At 30.0% G+C, this 20,430-nt stretch overlaps 1 protein-coding gene across 2 annotated transcripts; it reads left to right on the plus strand.

Annotated features, from left to right (window-relative positions):
• Window positions 1-513: 513 nt before the first annotated feature.
• Window positions 514-6,739, plus strand: LOC130797528 (F-box/kelch-repeat protein At1g74510-like). Of its 2 annotated transcripts, XM_057660132.1 has the most exons (3): window positions 514-951; window positions 1,466-2,962; window positions 4,876-6,739. In XM_057660132.1, the coding sequence occupies exon 2, from the start codon at window positions 1,508-1,510 to the stop codon at window positions 2,915-2,917; it is 1,410 nt and encodes a 469-aa protein (XP_057516115.1). In that variant the 5' UTR covers window positions 514-951; window positions 1,466-1,507; the 3' UTR covers window positions 2,918-2,962; window positions 4,876-6,739. The 2 variants fall into 2 exon arrangements, with proteins under 2 accessions (XP_057516115.1, XP_057516114.1); XM_057660131.1 differs by lacking the exon at window positions 4,876-6,739 and having other exon boundaries at window positions 515-951; window positions 1,466-3,338.
• Window positions 6,740-20,430: the final 13,691 nt, after the last annotated feature.

Below are 20,430 nucleotides of genomic sequence, written 5' to 3' on the forward strand. Positions count from 1 at the left end.
TTATTCTTTGGTTTTTTAATTTAAAAGAAAACATTTTAGAAAAAGAAAGTGACATGTCACAAGTTACTTGGTTATGCCCAAAGAAAATTCATAATAAATATTAAATTATTATAAAATAATTGAAATATTAGAGAAAAATGATAAATTATTAATATTTATGTTTCCAAAATCTTTTTATTCAAGCTTTAAATCAAACAAATTCTGTTAAATTCAAACTTCACTAGTAAATAATATTAAAAAGATCATGTGACATTTACATGCAAATTAATAGAAAAATTATTCTTCAAAACTTAAAATTGATCATTATTGGATAGTTTTTTTTTTTTACATAAATGGATTACAAATCCAATACTTTTTATAATGTATTTTCTAAAACAATTCAAACATAATTGATGAAAAATTCCCTAAAATAAAAAAAAAAGTGGAGTAATGGCGTATGGTAATGAAAGTGGTATGTGTAGGACGTTAGAACACGTGTAGAAAAGGGGCACAAATCGGCCGTCAAACAATTCTCTTTTGGCCGCCACCCGTTGAACTCTCTTTCAAAGCCGCCTCCCCCATTCCCATTTCTTCCGCCCATCTTCTCCTTTTCCTTTCTCTCTTTCTTTCTCTCTCTTCTTTCTCTCTCTACCTCCTCTTTGTTTACACTCTTTACTGGTCCCACCACCACATTACCCACAAAAGTTTAACAACCCCAAAGAAAAAAAAAATAAAAAAGAAATCTCACACACAGACACAGTTGCAGATGTTGTGCTGTGTGATTCGCACTTTTTCTCATAGGAATAAGCAGCTGTGAGTGAACTCCAGAAATACACAGCATAATCCACCAATTAAATTTTAATTATACCACACTAAATCCCAATTATTATTATTCTTTTCACAAATTTGCTTCATTTTCTCTCTCTATCTCTTTCCCTTTCTCTCTCTATCTTCACATCTTCGATCCAATTGGTAAGTTCAGTTTTTTCTATCTCTTTTTCTATGTATCGCCATCATCATCATCTTCGTCATAGATCATTAATTTCATTTCTTGTTTTTATCTTGATCATCATTTGTTTTGTTTTACTTAAAGGGCCCTCCTTTTTAATTTTTTGGGTTTTTTACGATCTTATCTATGTTCCTGACCAATTAGCTGCTTCTATTTTGTTGGGTATTTTCCAGTTTGTACTGATTTTTCTGGGCATGTTTAATTCATTTTTTTTTGTATTTTTTGATTTAATTTTTCATTTGTTATTGCTCAAGTTTAGATTTTTCTGGGTATTGATTTTTTTTTTTTGCTGAAAGTTAAGATCTTTTGATGACATAGATTGATTGTCATTCTATATTTAGCAGTGATTTGATTTCTGGATTCGGGTTTACTCTTTCATTGCTATTATTTTGATTTGTTGATTAGAATTTTTTTTAGGGTTTGGTTTTGAATTTGATGTGGTTTTAAGTGGGATTTGGAATTTTATCTGTTTTGCAGAGGGATTTGAGTTTAGTTGAAGTTTAAAGTGTGTCTGTGCTAATGTTGGAAGATCCTTCATTTCCTTTTTCAAGGGATTTGTCGAATAATTGTGAGCAAGAAAGTAATTGGATTTTTGATGGGTTTAAATTAATTGAAACGACTAACTTTAAGAGAAAATCACAAGATGAACTTGGGAACTCACTTAAGTTCTTAAAAATTGATAAGACAAGGGACATGGAAGTTGATTTCTTGAAACTTTCACTTTCCCTTGTTAGTGTTCCAACTGAAAACGTCGAAAGTTTGGAAGATCCACCTAATAGCATTGAAAATGGTGGAGATTCATCTGAAAACGTCGAAAGTTTGGAAGATCCATCTGATAGTATTGAAAATGATGGATACCATTCTGATACAAGTTCCTATATACACCAGATAGGAAAGGATAACTCAATAGATTGTATTGCTCGATGCTCTAGGTCCGATTATGGGTCTATAGCTTCAGTTAATCGCAACTTTCGGTCATTAATTGAGGGTACTATGCTATACAAGTTGAGGAGGAAAATGGGTATTGTAGAGCATTGGATTTATTTTTCTTGCAGCTTGCTTGAGTGGGAGGTTTTCGACCCCATTAGGCTTCGATGGAAGCATTTGCCTAAAATGCCTTCCAATGACTGTTTTATGCATTCGGATAAGGAATCCCTTGCTGTTGGTACGGAACTATTGGTGTTTGGAAAGGGTATCATGAATCATCTCATATACAAATATAGCCTTTTGACGAATTCATGGTCTACGGGTATGGAGATGAATACACCTAGGTGCTTATTTGGGTCGGCTACTTTAGGTGAAATCGCCATAGTAGCGGGTGGTTGTGATTTTTCGGGGAATATTTTTTCCTCGGCCGAACTTTACAATTCGGATACTGGAACTTGGGTGACTCTTCCAAGCATGCACAAAGCTAGGAAGAAATGTTCTGCCGTGTTTATGGACGGCAAATTTTACGTTGTTGGGGGACTTGGCGTTGAGAACACCAATCCCCTTACATGTGGGGAGGTTTTTGATTTGGAGAGACGGATATGGACGGAAATTCCGGACATGCTCCCACTGAGGAATGCTGAGCCAGGGGCAACTGGGGCATCTGCTATGTCAGAAGCTCCTCCTCTGCTCACAGTAGTGAACAATGACCTTTATGCAGCAGACTATGCAAGGAAGGAGGTCAGGAAATACTGTAAAAGCTCGAACTCATGGGCGACAGTAGGAAGTTTGCCGGATACTGCTGTCTCAATGCATGGTTGGGGTCTAGCTTTCCGTGGGTGTGGCGATAAGCTCATTGTGTTAGGGGGGCCTAGAGCTTTGGATCGCGGCTACATAGAGGTGAATTCTTGGGCTCCGTCTGAGATCCCACAACGATGGACTGTTCTCGGTAGAAAACAATCTGGTGGGTTTGTGTATAATTGTGCAATAATGGGATGTTAATATGATCGGATTGCATCTGCCAAATCCGTATCCATCTCGTGAGCGGTAATATAACTCATCTTCCAATGATTTATTTCATTGCTATGAAGGTTCTTGCCATTCTGCATGAGTCTTATTCTGTACCATTTATCTGCATATTCTTCTTTAAGCATCTTTGGAGAGTATGTCGGGCATTAGTCTCACGCTGCTCAAATATCGATGAATAACTTGAAGCAGTGAGCTATTTGATTCTGCGTCGAATCAAATGTAGAGAATTATTCTGGAATTGAAGGTTCCCTTTTACTTTCTTTGTTCTTCCTCAGCATCTGACCGTTTATTATTTTATAAATACTATAAATCATCAAATGCTCTTTTGAGCTTCAGCTTAGCTTGATTACATATCTTTTTTGTGCTTATTAATTTTAAATTGATGTTACGTCGATCTCTTGAGGTTTGCTCGACTATGTTTTCTATGCTCGTTTTGGTTCGTTTTAGTTATCTGTGTGCGTGTAAACTTGGTTCTCCATGTTAGATCAAGCGAAAACTTATCGAGGCCATTTATAGAAATCGAAGAAAGTTTCACAATCCATTTGAGGTGTGATAGAACTTACAACAAACCCTTTTGGAAGTCTGATTCTCCCATTGACGGGTTGGGTTGCGGCGCTGCAGATAAAATTCCTATCGGTTATTGTCTTTTCTTTTCCTGCACTGGTTTACTTCATATATGCTGGCAAAAGAATGAGACTCTTGTTGAATATTTATTGGCACTGTCTCGGGTTTTGATTTCGTCTTGTGACGGTTTGTGCTTCACACCATTTTCAGTCACGAACTCACGATAGTTGTAAGAAACTCTGTTTGACTGTCATCCTCTGTTTTAGAAGTAGACAGTCGAGATCGATTTTTAGGAACTAGCTGCATTCTATGTTTAACCCGCTAACCCCGTAAACGAATAGTCAGGACCTGTGTCAGTCAGATTGGAGGTTGTTATCATTGTTCCTTTGTCTAAAAGACAACAAGCTTATTCATATAGAAATGCACAGAATTTAATGTGCTATTTTCCGAAGTTTTCCATAACAGTCAAATTAAAGAGTGAAATTCACAGTTGGAAAGTTGGAAGTACATTGTGTACTAAATACCAACATGAAGCAAGTTTTTCTTGCGTCTTACCTTTTTTTTATACATGTGCAGTGTGCTAATTTGTTTTTGGTATACTTGACTTTGTATGCTTTAAATGTGTTAACAGCTGAGTTGTTTGTCAGTTTGTTTTCAGCTTTGGGTAACACTGTACTTTCTGGAAGACTTGTTCACCTTTCAATCCTTAATACTCCTTGTGTGTTAGTACTTCTCTGTTGTTGTACTTGTAATACACCACCTAACAATTATTACCTGCTTGCCCATGGCCCCCCTCACTACTCACAAAATAATACTCCATGCTAAATTCAATGATCTAATTGCCTTATGAAATGAACATAAAAGTATGTGTTGGGACGATCATCGACAAATTGAATATGGTGTGCACACTTTATAAGTTATTAGAGTCCTTCTTCCAATTGCTATATGGTTTTGAAATGGTATATATTTCCTTGGATTGTGAAATGTGTGCACTGACATTCACAATAAGTTCAACTCAATTTAACATAAATCTATTCCCCATGATTGAATGATATTATAGCTACAATTTGTTGGTTTCATCTGAAGTATTTTGTGTTTTTTGAAGAATCATGTTCTTGTAGAGCACCTCATAGGAAATTAGGTATATAAATCAATAAGAGAGATTTTGAGCATGTTCGACCGCACAGAGTCCTAAAAAGTTGGGGGCCTTAATATTAAATTATGTAGTATGTATTTATTGTCTAAAAATACAAAGTTGTTCGAAAAATATCATAATTTTAAAAATTGCATAGGGCTTTTAAAATTTTTTTCAATTTTTGCTTCGCCCATGAGTAAATGATAGACCAATTTTAGTGTTTTTTTACCAGGTGTAAGATGGGAGAATAACCTGCAAGCAAGGGGAACGGAAGGTTAATTGTTTCTGTAGATGGTGACCTTTGTCACAAGGGTAAAAGAAAAATCTTTTAAATACTTGGTCAACTCTTAATTCTAATGTGAGTTCTAAGGTTCATATCTCCTCGCGTAAGTTCATACCTTGTGAGTTTAGCAATAAGGTCAAGCTTATTATGTCTTAGTTTATTTCGACAGTACTAAAACCATATTTACACCTTAAAAATGAAGTTATACACCAATATTCTTCTATACATATAAATAGAATTGTTAAAATCTTACATGATCAAATTTAAATCCCGAATTAATCCTACTTAATATTAAAATAATCTTCCTTTCAAAAAAAAAATAATAATAATCTTGAATTTTAATTAAAGTAAATTGACAATGGACACGTAGTAATTTACCTGGAAAAGAAAAGAGATGAAACAATAGAAAGTGATGAAGCTTTGTTATTTTGTTGAAATATCTACAGAAGTGGTGGGTTTAGGAAAGATACATTGTATATTGTACACTGTACTTGAAATTAAATAGTCTACAAGTCGATGGTGTACCAATATCTGATGTTGCTTCCTCTAGGAAAAACAAATATAAGTAATAATGCTTCTTAATAGTGAGAATAATAATACTACTCTTTTTGTCTTTGTTAATATATCTTACTTTCATTTGTCTTTTTTATTTTGTAATATTTTTATTTTAAACAATATTTTTAGTTCCCACTATTTTTTTATCTATATATATATTTTTTTATTTCTCTCACTTTTAATTTTATCTGCAAAATTTACTTATTTTTACTATTTTCTTAATAAGTGTATAATAGGATATGAATCTTGTGGTTAGAGGTGTTTATTCGGGTCATTAGGTTGATTTCGGATTACGTGTTTCAGGTCGGTTCAAAAGCGGGTCTTGTATTCACATTGATATTTACATAAATTTAAATTTATTTTAAAATCAGATCAAGTCGGATTCAATAAAAGGTCAAGTAAACATCGAATTGTCGAATCTATTCAATAAAATCAGTCCAAAGTTAGAGAAGTGAACATTAAAAGTACTTATTTATATGGCTCAAATTTCAAGTTGTCGGGACAAAGTGTACGAATTGGTTGGAGTTGGGAGTATGTGTTAATTAGTGCCCATGTGAGCATGAGACTGAGCTGATCTTTATTCTTGGCCTGCTTACTGCAATGCCAATCAGCACCAAGTAATAAGCCCCATAATTGTAAATGTAAAGGTACTCCATTAACAGTTACCATTACCTTGCTGTAAGTTGTAACATTCACTTATTCTGTTACTAACAACCATCCAAAAGGTGTCTTTGTTTTTCTTCTTTCTTTTTCTTTGCCATATGTTTTTCTGCTGTTTTTTACCCACTTTATGGCCCACTAATTCTACAACCAGAATCATTTATTTATTGCAACACACCACAAGCCATAGCACATAGGGGAATGAATGAATGAATGAATAAATGTGTTCTACTCCTCCCTCCCTTTTTCTAAAAAAGAAAAATTATGTAGATGAAATAAAAATATACACTAACTGTTAGGATAAGAATTAAAGAAAGAACGTCAATTATAGCTAAAATTACAAATAAAGTAAAATCTAATAAACAGGCTAAAAAAAAGTTAGGGATAAAGAGTACAAGAATTAACAACAAGCAACTCATGTTACTTCTCTTTCCATCCAACTATGTTACTTGTCAAATTTGACAAAATTGACTACACTTGACATCATTTCGTGGTAGTTTGATTGATATAATTTACATACAAAGTTTCTTTGATGGGCACATAAAGTTAATATTTATGAAAAATAAAATTTATATAATTATTTAGTTGACATAATAACAGTTTTAATTCCCACTAATTATCTAATAAGAATATTTTTAGAATGGGCAACGAAGTGCAATTGCTTAGGTTTATAGTCAACAGTGTAATTTTTATGTTTATAGTCTAATCAAAATAAGATTATATAAATTCAATCATCCTCTTTGAGACTCATTAAACATATTATAAACGATGACGTATTAGAGTTCGAACAATGTGTTTCAAACTCCAATATTACCAAGATCGAGTGTATGAGGTTTTGTGACAAACAAATTACGCTATCAATAATATCGATGTTTGTAGGAAAAAATAAAGCAATAAAACGACACAAAGATTTAATGAGGTTCACCCAACTAAGGCTACGTCCTCCGGTGTGTAGTATCTCTTATATTATCAAATGGAATTCAAAGAACTCTCAAAATATGGAGAATTACAATAGAGAAGAGATATAGGCTAGTGTTTGACTTGGGGTGTATTTGTGGATTGTTTTCAATGTGATTGAGAGCTCTCTATTTATAGGAGATATCACACTACGTTACATTAAGTACATTAAAGCTATGATTAAATGATAATGAAACATCCCTAAGTACATGAAGAGTCATAAAACAACATTCTAGAGTATCAGAGACTTCGCTCGACCAAAGCAGAGGCTCGCTCGGTCGAGCGGCCTGGTCGAGCGGACTTCAGGAAGTTTCTGGTTGCATTATGTCTGCTCGCTCGACCCAACCTGAAGCTCGCTTGGTCGAGCGGCTCTTCAGAGGCTTCTGACAGTATTGCTCGACTTGCATAGTAGAGCATCTTGAATCAACCTTTCCACTTCTTCATTAAGTCCCATAACTCTCACACTTCATTACCTTATTAATCCATACTTAATCACCATCATAAATCAATCATCCAAACTTAACTTAATACACCCACATTAACACATTCATGGGATTCCATCCCAAAGGTCACACATGAATGCACCTCATCAAACGTGCACTCGAGTCACACCAATCACAACACATATGTCCTAAATTATCTGTCTTAGGATTAACCTAAGGTCAACTTAGCCTAAACCCAATTAAGCCTATGATTCAAACTATCAAAGTTGACACGCTTCTGTACTATATACTAGGGGTGTGCAAAAAAAACCAATCCGAAATATCCGATCCAGATTACCCGGTAACCAGTTTTCAATAATTTACCCAGTTTTTGTAAAGCGGATAATCCGGATCGGGTACCCCGGTTTTTAAACCGGGTACCCGATCCGGATACGGATCCAGGTCACATATTTTTGGAAACCGGGTACCCGGTATCCGGGTTTTTTTTTTTTAATTTTATTTTATTACTTTTTCATAATAAAATAATGATGTTATCTATTAAGCTAATTTTGGGTTGAATCTTAATATAACTTTTCTCTCGTGGATAAATTTTTTTTGTATAATTGTTCTTACTTAAACCAATGTGTAACAATATTATTCTTTAATTTTCTTAATTTTTCTTTTATGACTACTTAACCTAAATATTTTTAAAGAGTTAGTATTTGAATTTTATATAAAAAAATATTTTAAATAAAAACAGAGATAAAAACGTATAGTTGAATGAAAAAAAGACAAAAAAAATTTTTAATAAAAAACATTCTAAGAAAACCGGATATCCGGTTTTTGACCCGATTTAAACCGGGTATTCGATTCCGGGTACCCGGTTTAAACCGGGTCGGAACCGAATCACAATTTTAGGTACCCGAAAAAGCGGGTACCCGGATTTCCGGATCCGGGTCGACCCGGTACCCGGTTTTGAACGCCCCTACTATATATCATGACTATGATCATTTATTTATTATTTAATAAACTAGATATTTTGTGCATTTGCATGAAAAGTTAAACTAATTTTTAATAGTAGTATATAAAAGAAATCAAAAGATAGATTGGTCTATGAAATTATTTTTATTTAAAAATACAAGTGCGTTCGCAACTCACAAGCCACTATAAAAGATTTAACATGTCCAATTGAAAATGCTACTTCCTATATTAGACTTCGATATAACAAGCAGCTAAACCAACTGCACTTGAAACATGAAAGGCGAAGCCAACACTAATTTTTTACTTATGTTTCCTTTCTTGTCTTTCCACATAAAGTCAAACGTTAATAATGTTTCACGAAATTATAGTGAGTGACCGTATTTTTTAGAGATCATCTCTAATTAGGCTAGTCTAAATTTTAAAATAGTAAAAAAAATAAAAAATACAAATTGGTAACTAATGTGTAACCACATATTTACTTGGTAGAGTTTTAGGATACCACAAGTAGGTATTTAGGATAAGCCAACTAAAGGTTCACAATATGTCAAGTAAGCATTTATTATACCTCAAATAGACATTTAGGATACATCAAATAGGCATTTAAAATACCTCAAATTTGGATTTTACAACGTATCAAAGAAGGGTTTTTCAGCATATCAAGTAGGATTTTACACCACGCTAAGTTAGGGTTTAAGAAATAACATGTTGGTGTTTAGGGGATTAATGTAATTCAAGTAGGGGTTTAGGAAGTGTCAAACAATTAGGAATTTAGAGTACCTCATATAGGAGCTTGTGGTACCTCAAGCAGTGATTAAGTGTATATAGTGTAGAGATTAAGAATATGGTAATGAGTTCAGTAGGGTTTTACACTAAGCTAAGTTGGGGTTTAGATTATACCAAATTGGTGTTTAGGGAACCTCAAGTAAGGGTTATACCTCAAATAGGAGTTAAGGTCCCAACGTATACTTTACTAATGCCATTTGCAAATTGTTAATCATGTTTCTTTATAAAGTTTAGTTATTTGGCATCATAAGACTATTAGCTCAATTAGTAGAGCACTATGCAGTTGCATAGAAGATGTAGGTTCGACCCCTATATAGGCTATTATTGGTCACAAGTTTAAATTATTTTCATTTGTAGTGACAAAATTATCTCTCCCTTACATGAGATATCCTAAAACTCTATTTGACGTATCCTAAATGTCTATTTAAAGTTTCCTAAAATCTTACTTGAGGTATCCAAAACTTTTCGATCCATAACCCAAAAACGACCCAACCCATACAAACTAGTAACTAGGTCAAACCGTTTGATATTCGTCATTTTTATTTTAGACAATTTTATTTGTGTTTCTCTCAAAAATTCTTTTCATTTATATATATTTTATATTTTTGAAGTAAGTAGCTTTAGTCACTCTAATTTTAGTTTTCTAATGTCTATGACCCCATTATATTTTTCACCAACTTAATATTAACATTTTTATAATACATATCATCCTGCATGATCCCTAACTTTTATTTGAATATTTTTAATGTTTGTCGTATTTATACTTTTCCACTAACTATTTATATTTTTTTCAAAGCTCATGGTCTCCATTTTTTCACCATTAATTTTATTATTCAAAAGAATAATACCCACATACTAAAAGATTAATTTTTTTTTAATTTCAGTATGTATTCCTTATGATAACATATATAACCCGTTTTGTATGAGATTGTCTCAGTAAGTAAGAAGTCCATAAACTAAAAGTTTCTATTATTAAGCTATTTAGCCCAAGTATAAAGCATGTTTCATGATAAGACCGTCTCTAATAAGAATTTTTGTAACATCAAACAAAAAGGGAGGGAATATATATTTCCTCCACCAATGTACACCCAATTTTTAGTTAGGATCAGGAGACAAAAATTCATGTGTTACTCATATTTATATGTCAAATGTCAATTTTTTTACTGTGTAAAATTGATTAATGTATAAGTTAGAAGAACATTTATGGCTAAAAAATTGATTTTTTAGACTAGTCTTAATAAACCGGATGACAAATCTCCAGGATATACTCACATTTTGAGTTTGAATTTCATATAAGAGATAAAATTAGAGGAGTTAATGGCCCATGAGCATTTCACCTTCAAGTGTTTAGGTTAGAATTTACAGAAAGTAAATATGATAGAGTGATAAACTTAAAATATACTATATTACATTGTTTTTTTTTTCTATTATTAATATAAAGTTACAAAGGAATTTAAATAAAGATGCAAAATAACTAAATTTTCTAAAATTAAGCCACTAACTTAGTGTCAAATGTCGATAGTCTAATCCATTACTACTAATAACTTACTAAAATAACTAACTCCTGAGTAATAACTATTTTAATTTTAAATCAAATTTTAACACTATTTATTTTTTAAAAAGAAATTTATCAAATTATTTTCAACTGTCAACAAACAAATAATGCATTAGATGAATTTTGAAATAGGGTCAAAAATAAATAAAATTAAAAATTAGCAATGTTTACGAGTCGGATTTAAAACATGTCCAATCAAATTCGAACCTAGACCAATTTATTAGTATGGACCCAGATCTGGAACTATAAGTCGTATATAAGTCTAAAATGATTCTCGAAAAAATATGTTTAAAATGAGTTTCAAATTAATTATAGCTTTATGGGTTGAGCTGAAAAATCTATACGTAGACTCTCATTTAGACTCAGATTCAAACTCAAACCTATTTTTTCCAAACTAAATCCAAAGCAATATAATAAGATATTGAATGATGACCATTCCTATCTAATAAAAATTCTTTTTTGAGTATATATAAAGTAGAGTAAAGAAAAGAGATGAAAAAAAAATAGAAGAGGAGGATAAAAAGGAATCAAACATAAATTCTTCCAAAGAAATTTAACTACATAAAGGCCGAATTACATAAATGTGAGTTGTTTATGGGAGCTAGGTACTTCATATCATGAGTATTACCTAGTCAGTAGTGACTCAAGAGTCGACCCCCTCACCCCCAAGAGCATCACTCTTGCCGTCTTGCTAGTTGCTTTAACTACACATTTAGAGTAGAGTACCATTTTACGGTTTGATTCTACACATTTACTATTGTCATTGTCAATTTTTTGCTACATTTCAAAGAAATTTAATGTTCCTTTCGTTTTCTTTTGATGCTACTATTTGCACAAATTCTTGTGGGTTGTGGGAGACGGTCTCTTTGAGAAATCATTTTTAATTGGATTGACTCATTATATATTTTTTAAAATATTGTAAGTAGACATTAAAATTGATATAATTAGACATTTAAAATATTGAAAGTAGGCATTTAAAGATACGGTAAATATAAGAATTAAGAATAATATAAGTAGGCATTAATCTTTAATGGATTGGATCGGACTTGAGATACGTCTCTCAAAGAGACTGTCACGCAAAAGACTTGCTGTTCTATTTGTTATTTCATTTATGTCGTTTCAGATGATATTTTCACGAGGAATCTTTTTATTTACGTATTGTTTGTTGGACATAATTAGATTTATTCATTTTATTTTTAACATTCTTTTAATGTTTATTTTTTTGAATTGTCCTAAGGAAAATATTTAATTATTTTTTAATGTTTATAGTTCATGTATATTTTCTACTAACTTTAATTAATATTATTATGATGCTTATTATTTTCACATGTTTTTCACTAATTTTATTATAATATTTTTGGTCCTATATTTTTCTTTTTAACTTTATATTAATACTTTTATAATTATTGTGATCTTCTCATTTTATCGGTTAATTTTATCATTCAATAAACCTTATAGTTGTTCCCATAAATTTTGTTACACATTTTTATTTTTAGTTCGTCTTTTAAGTTTTGCTGTCTTTTTATTTTTGATTATTATCTACGTTGTTTATTTAATTTTCATATATATATATATATATATATATATATATATATATATATATATATATATATATATATATATATATATATATATATATATATATATATATATATATATATATATATATATATATATATATATATATATATATATATATATATATATATATATATATATATATATATATATATATATATATATCTCCTCTGTAATCTTTATAGAATACACATTACTCCAACTAAACGAAATCTGCTTTTGTTTTTTTGCGAAAGTCAAATGGGAAGCAAGACAGGTGTATTTATTATTGCTTGAATAACTCAATTAAGTAGAGTGGTGGCGTTCTTGAACTAGTTGTCAGGTCCTTATATGAGAAATTTTTCCTTTTTTTTTCAAATGTTAATGTGAAAAAATTAGTGCTTTTTAAAGATTATGTTACATATGATATTATACTTCCAAATTGAAATATTGGAAAAAATTAACCAGAGTCATAAAACTTTTGAAAGATTTTTTTTTAGAAAATCTGTAAATTATATTGATTATTAAATCAATGTTTGTTAAGGTGCTAAGACCACATGAAAAGTGTAAAAAAGTATGGAGTATTTAGAAAATAATACTATTATTTTGTAATTATTTTGTTTTCTAGATTAGTTTATCCATTCTTGTATAAAATAGGAGATATTGTGTTTTTGTTAATTAATACAAAATATTGTTCCAATCCCTAATTCTGAACTTATTCTCTGCATTTGATTCTTTTCAATAAGGAGCCATACAGATTTGTTCATTAGCAACCGCGGACTGGCGGACTCCTGTCTAGCAAGCCAAAGCATTGCCTTTATGATTAACAAAACTAATATTTATGTCAAGAACATAATTAAAAGCTGAAAAAAAGGCTATCATAAACTAAGAAAAATTTTAAAGATTCTAGTATAGTGTAATTATTAATAGTTGGGAGTGATAGAAATTACTTTGAAAATTATAAATTGTAATTATAGGAATGAAAAAAAAAATAAAAAGAGTCTCTTAATAATTATTAAGAGGAGGGTATACATAAAAAGAGAAAATCATGTTGTTTTTTAGAGTAAAATTGTAGATATGTGATGCTCTTTCAGTAAAAATGCATTAGACAAATCAACTAGTTATTTAATTTGGTCAAAAAATATATTTCAAAATAGAAAAATTTATAATAAGAAAACTGTGTAATTTTCGTTTAAAACAAAAAAAAAAGAAGGGAGTAGTTGCTTTTATGGTTCCATTAAAAGGATTAACATTTTTAAACATATCATTCTTACTACTCCATCCGTCACATTTTGTTTATCTATTTTACTTTTAGCCCGCATTTTAAAAAAATTTTGAGTCTCAATATTTCTAAGTAAGCATCATAAAAAATTGTAAAAATTATATATTAAAAACTTTACATCAAGACGAATCTAACAAGATCATATATAAATATATTTTATTTTCAATATATACTTCAAAAATCTAATTTAAATTTTTCATTTCTAAACGGAGTGAGTAATAAGTTGTACAAGTGATAAAAAGAATATTCCTAATACGATTTTTATTTTTCCAAGACAATTATATATGACATGGAGATAAATTTGTTGCTTACAATTGTTCTTTTACATATTTTTCAAGTATAAATTGATTTACGATATCTATAAATATGTTTTATAATTATAAAAAATATATAGAATTCTATACATTGAAATGTATAAATGTCTTGAAAACAAAACTTACTTTAGCATTATCAATCAATTTTAGTCATGAAAATTGAGAGGAAACTATTTTATCATGTTAGCATCCATGAATGCACATACTTATATATAATTTAGGGTTTTGATATATATAGGCATATGCATAGAAATGAGCAAATTCTCTCATCATCAATATTTTTTCACTATTTCTAACAGAAACTAAGTTAATTTCTCTAGTAATTACAGTATTTTCTTTTTTTCATTGATTTATAATTACTCTTCTAACCTTTTAATTTGCATAAATTTATTTCTTATTAACCTTAGATGAATTAAAGTAAATTAAAAAAAAAATATTATGTATATTGTATACCCTAATTTAGGGGGCCAAATTGTAGATGCATAAGAAAAAACTCATAGTTAAATGATGGGTACCCTAGCCAAAGAATAATAGTCAAATAACTCGTACACTAGCAAAAAATTATAATAGTCAAATGACCGATACACTAGCAAAAAATTATAGTTAAATTTTCAATACAATTGGTAAAATAATTATAATTGAATGACAGATAGACTAACAAACATTTATAGTTAGATAATCGTCATATCAATAAAAAAATATAGTTAAATGATTAATCCACCTGCAAAATAGTTAGGTAAAAAGTTAGATATTGATAAGTGTTGTGTGAGGGGATGAAACACAAAAAAATTATTTTGATAAATAGTGGAGTATTAAAAAACTTTTACAACATTAAGATTTGAACTGCAGATTTGATTTTTATTATTTTAAGTGTTGAACTTTACTTAATCATGTGGTATTTAAACAATTCGTATGTCATATATTATACTCACTTTGCTTCTTAGAAAATGCCACAATTATATACTGCACAAATATTAAAAATGACTGGACCACTTGATATATCAATAAAGAATTGAAATGAATGAATGTAAATAAAAAAACATTTGAGGTGATTTTCATAAAAGAAAATTAGTAGCAAAGTAATAGGGACAAAACAAAAAAAGTATGATAATTTTTTAGAGGCAAATAAAATAAATTAAAAGGACCCAATAAAAAATCACAAATTCTTGTGAGAGACGGTTTCTTTGAAAGACTATTTCTAATTGGACCAGCTCTATATTTTGTATAATATTGTAAGTAGATATTAAAAATAATATACGTACATATTTAAGATATTGAAAGTAGCATTAAGGATACGGTAAGTAGACATTAAGGATAATATAATTAGATATTGATCTTTAATGAATTGGGCTTAAAATACGTCTTTTAAAGAGACGGTCTCTCAAAAGACTAACTGATAAAAAATTCAATATGCCTAGGCCCCTACCCTACATGTAGCTTCTCCGTGCGTGGTTGTACTCCTTTACAATAGAAGGCCCAATCTAAAAGTAAGCCCTATTTAAGGAGCAGCGCCTCTCCCTAATGAGAAATCGTCATTATAAGAGACGTTTCTCTAGACCCAGATGGAATAATTAAAGGGCATTATAAAACTTTGCCACTCTTTTTATTTTATTGTCACTCCTTATATATTGAACTTTCAAGATTGCCCCTTGGTTACTTTTTAAACCTTCAATCTCTAACATCTCTCTCCAAGCACTCATTGAATTAAAACAAGCTAAAACTAAAAATCGAATTATAATGGCCAACGAAAATGAGCATCAATATGATTGCGGAATCAATATGATTGTATTAAAATTTGATACATGTTCACTCTTTTGGCTATAACTTTAAATAGAAAAATCTTATAATTATAATGTTTGCGGCATTAGAACTTAGATTTCAAGATCTTTCCAATGATATAGTATTATATACCCAATTTCGATAATCGAGCGAGAAATGACGCTTGTTTAAAGTTTGTTTGTACTGAAATATGATACATGTTCAATCTTTTGGGCATAACTTTTTATAGCAAAATCGTATTAATGCAAGGTTGGCGGCATTTGAAAGTAAACTTCAATAGCTTTCCAACGACGTATTATATGCCTAATTCTGACAATTGAGCGACAAATGACAACCCATTAAAGTTTGCAGTGATTTCTAACATTTAATCGCGCGCGACCGGACCGCGGTATGGTCGCCTAAACTTTAAACGGTCTTCATTTCTCATTCGATTGTTAGAATTGGGCATATAATATGTCGTTGGAAAGCTCTTAAAGTCTAGTTTCTAATGTCGTAAATCTTGCATTAATACAATTTTTCTATAAAAAGGTTATGCCCAAAATATTGAATATGTCTCAAATTTCAGCACAAACAAACTTTAAACGATCGTCATTTCTCACTCGGTTATCGGAGTTGAGCATATAAAATATCATTGGAAAGATCTTGAAGTCTAGATTCTAATGCCGCAAATATTGCAGTAATGTGATTTTCCTATTAAAAGGTTCGGCCAAAAGAGTGATTATGTATCAAATTTCAACACAAAACATGTTTATTTTCTGATTTCAAAAAATTATTTTCTTTTTTAAAATTAATATTTTTTATTTTAAATTAATTATTATTAATAAATTTAGTTTAGTACTAATAATAATAATAATAATAATAATGGTTGATTTTATAATTAAAAAAAGGTTTAAGGGCATTTTTTTATTAAAAAATGGGTGGCGATATAATAAAAAGGGTGACAAAATTTAAGGATTTGGTAATTAAAAAAAGAAAGCCTAAAAATTGACGCATGCGTTTGACCTTATTTGAAGTTTGTGTTATAACCTATTAAAATTGGTGTTATAACCTATTGAAGTTGATATTATAACCTATTAAAATTGATATTTGGTGTTGGTGTTATAACTATTAAAGTTGGTATCATAACCTATTTAGAGCTGTAGTTATAATCTATTGAAGTTGATATTATAATCTATTAGAGTAGGTATCATAAATTATTAAAGTTGGTATTTAGAGTTGACATTTTAACCTATTATAACCTATTAGAGTTTGTATTATAACCAACTTTAATAGGTTATAATACCGACTCTAATTGGTTATAATACCAACTTCAATAGGTTATAACTCCAATTCCAAATAGGTTATAATACCAACTCCAAAAATAACTTTCTCCAAATTCTAACTTTAATATGTTATAATACCAACTTTAATAGGTTATAACACCAACTTCATTAGGTTATAACACCAACTCTAAATAAGGTTGCACAACTCTAAATAATGTGTAACACCCAAGAATTTGCGACCCGTGGATTGGCTCATTTGAGACACGGTTTTTTATAAAGACGGTCTCAAGTAAAAATTTGTTTGTTTGCTTTCTAAGGGATGTACATATTTTGATGTTGAATATTTGGCTATTTTTCAAAAAACTAAATTAAATTTTATTTTTCATTAAAATTTAACTTGGTCTAATATAGTATTTCAATTATAATAGTTTGTAATATAAATGGAAAATTATCCAAAATAATCTAGTATTTCACAGATTATTGTATAATATAATTTTTATCTTTCATTAATTATGAATAACTCCAATTATTAATTCACTTTCCAAAAATATTATTGCTCAAATAATAATCTGTTTTTGTTGGTAAACTTAGCAAAAGATATAAACTAAAATAAAATAATACAAATATCAACGAAAATAACAAAAACGATAAAATACATCAAATAGTAACCACTAACTCCCAAGTCCCACCCAACCTGGACCAGTCCCCCTCCGACTAGCCACCGAGCCTCCTTATCAGCCACCTGCACTATCAACAACCACCGCATCCCCTCCCTATCCTCAATGCCACCCACCCCCCCTCCATTTCCTTTATTGCCTCCAGCCCTTCTTTCTTAACCCCACGACCCCCCTAATGTGCAACCAACAAACACTCCTGCCACCGATACTTTTACATGGCCAACAAACACTCCCCACTCTTGCTTTGCGCAGCCATCGAAATCTCCTCCCGCTTTATTCGAAAGAGGTTGTGGCGGTGGGTGAAATGCGCTATGCGGTGGTGAGGTGGGCGAAACAGGTGGTGGAGGCCGGGGTACGAGAGGGTGTGTGTGGTTGGGGGTGGGTTGGGCAGTGACTTTGGGAGAGGGATGGAGAAGGGTGGTGATTTTGACGGTAGGTGGGAAGGGAAGGATTTTGAATTTGTTTTTAAATTTATTTCTATTTCTTTCTTTTTTTCTTTTGTAATTATTACCTTTTCAACAAGAAATCGTTAACCGGTTTACTCTAAGCAAACTCTCCTCAAATTGATTAAGTGATTATTAATGGTTAAACCATAAATGAAAGTATTATAGGGAGCGAAGTCATAAAAATGTTAGATTATAGCTATTTAAGTAAATTTTTCAATAGTAATCGAGATTAGAATTTTATAATATATTACCCTTTTTATTCATTTGAGTTTACTATATTTTTTGTTTGTTTTACTTAATTGCTATTTTAATTTTTATATGTAGAATGATTCCAATATTTTCAATGATTTTCGTCTACAATTTGTTCTTTTATGCCACTCCTAAAAGACCCTTTAAAATGAGTAAAAAGTTCAGTAAAAAAATTTCTCAAATTTTTTGGCCTAAAAGGTAAGAAAAAATTTCTTGGGGTAATCTTTTACGATGGACAATTCTGGTATAAGATTGTCTTACGTTTAAACGAATTAGAGTTTAAATTTTAAAAAATAAGTATTTAGTATCTAAGGTGTCTTATTAGGAGTTTTTTGACCTTCATATTAACATTAAAAATAATTAAATAATATGTGAAATATTAAACAATTAAAAGTAATTATTTTATATACAAAAGTGAACATTTTAATTAATTTAATTAAATAATTTAGCTCAATTTAAGATTATCTCGTGATAAAACCATCTAAAGTGAGAATTTATATAGGGGTAAGTATTCCCTCTTGTATGTAAGTGTGTAAAATTTTCCACTTAAAAATCTGAATTCACTTCTCTTTCTGTATATTCTCTTCGTATCACTTATTTTAATTTGCATCAATAGTCATTTCAGTTTGTCTCACTTATTTTGCATTATTTTTAATTTTCGGACAATGACCCACCACTTTTCTTTAATGTCATCAATACATTTGAACCCTCTTTTAATTTTATCCAGATAATTTATTCTCTTTCTCTTTATTTATTATCAATATCAACTTGTTTCTTAAAAATTTCTCAATTTCTCAATTTTTTCACGACATATGAGAATTCTTGAATCTTGAACTCGTATTCTACAATTATCATCATGGTTTCCATTCACTGTCGTCCCCCGCGGTTCAAGGGGTAGTAGGACGGATAACAATGACTTTGTTTTTATTTCTTTATTTAAGTAAACAATGATTTCTAAGTTTGTATACACCATTCTAATTTGCTTTTTGCATTTTATTTTTAATATTTACTTTATTCTAAATTTATTAAAGTAGTTGCAACACAATCAAATAGGATGTTATTTGATTTGTCATAATGTAAATTTTATTAATATTAACTTTTAAAATTTTTAATTAGGTATAAATAGAAATATTTAAATTGAAAAACACATTAAATAGAGCGTTAAAAGTAAATGTGACACATATAGTAAATAAGAAGAAGTATTACAAGCCATGACACATGCATGTCAGGGTTTATAACCAGCAAAACAAAAAAAATAACTTAATTAGACCCAATTCAAACACAACTAGTTCAATTTTAACCTAAACATTACTTTAGTAAATAATTATGGATTAAGTACGAGTTGGACAAAGGTGTTTGATGCATCATTGGATTGCACAACAAGGGGCCAAAAAACTAGTGTTTTTCATATAGTACTACTAATTGCTCCATCACCATCGTTTTTTTATTGATTTGTTCATACTAGGACATTGGAAAAAGTTTGCCTTTCACATTTTGTCGTGTAATTATGCATGACTTGCATGATATAATAATTAAGAATAAATGATGTGTTAGAAAAAAATATGTTCAATGCAATAAGTTCAATCTTGAAAAAAAAAATAATAATTTTAACAAATATATAAGATAAGGTGATGTGTTAGAATATATCATTAAAAATTTTACGAAAAATTATCTAGAATAATTCAATCTTTCATGATTTTCCTACGATAATCCCACCTATTGATTAACCATGAATAATCCCAACTTTAAGGGGTATTTGTCTAGAGTAAACTTGGGTAATCCGATGACCTGCTATAATAAGCAATTCACCAAAAAAATAAACTAAAAAATTAATTTAAAATTAGAGAAAAATTTAGAAAATTTACATAAAAAAATTCTAAATAATAAAAAATTCATAAATTGAACATTTTTTTTGACATTTTATTTTAATTTATCTTTTTTTTAAAAAAATAAAACCTGCTATAGCAAGTCATCCGGTCACCGGATTTACTATAGGAAAATATTCCTCAAAGTTGGAATTATTCA

This window comes from Amaranthus tricolor, chromosome 13 (assembly GCF_026212465.1).
Source record: "Amaranthus tricolor cultivar Red isolate AtriRed21 chromosome 13, ASM2621246v1, whole genome shotgun sequence".
NCBI lineage: Eukaryota > Viridiplantae > Streptophyta > Magnoliopsida > Caryophyllales > Amaranthaceae > Amaranthus > Amaranthus tricolor.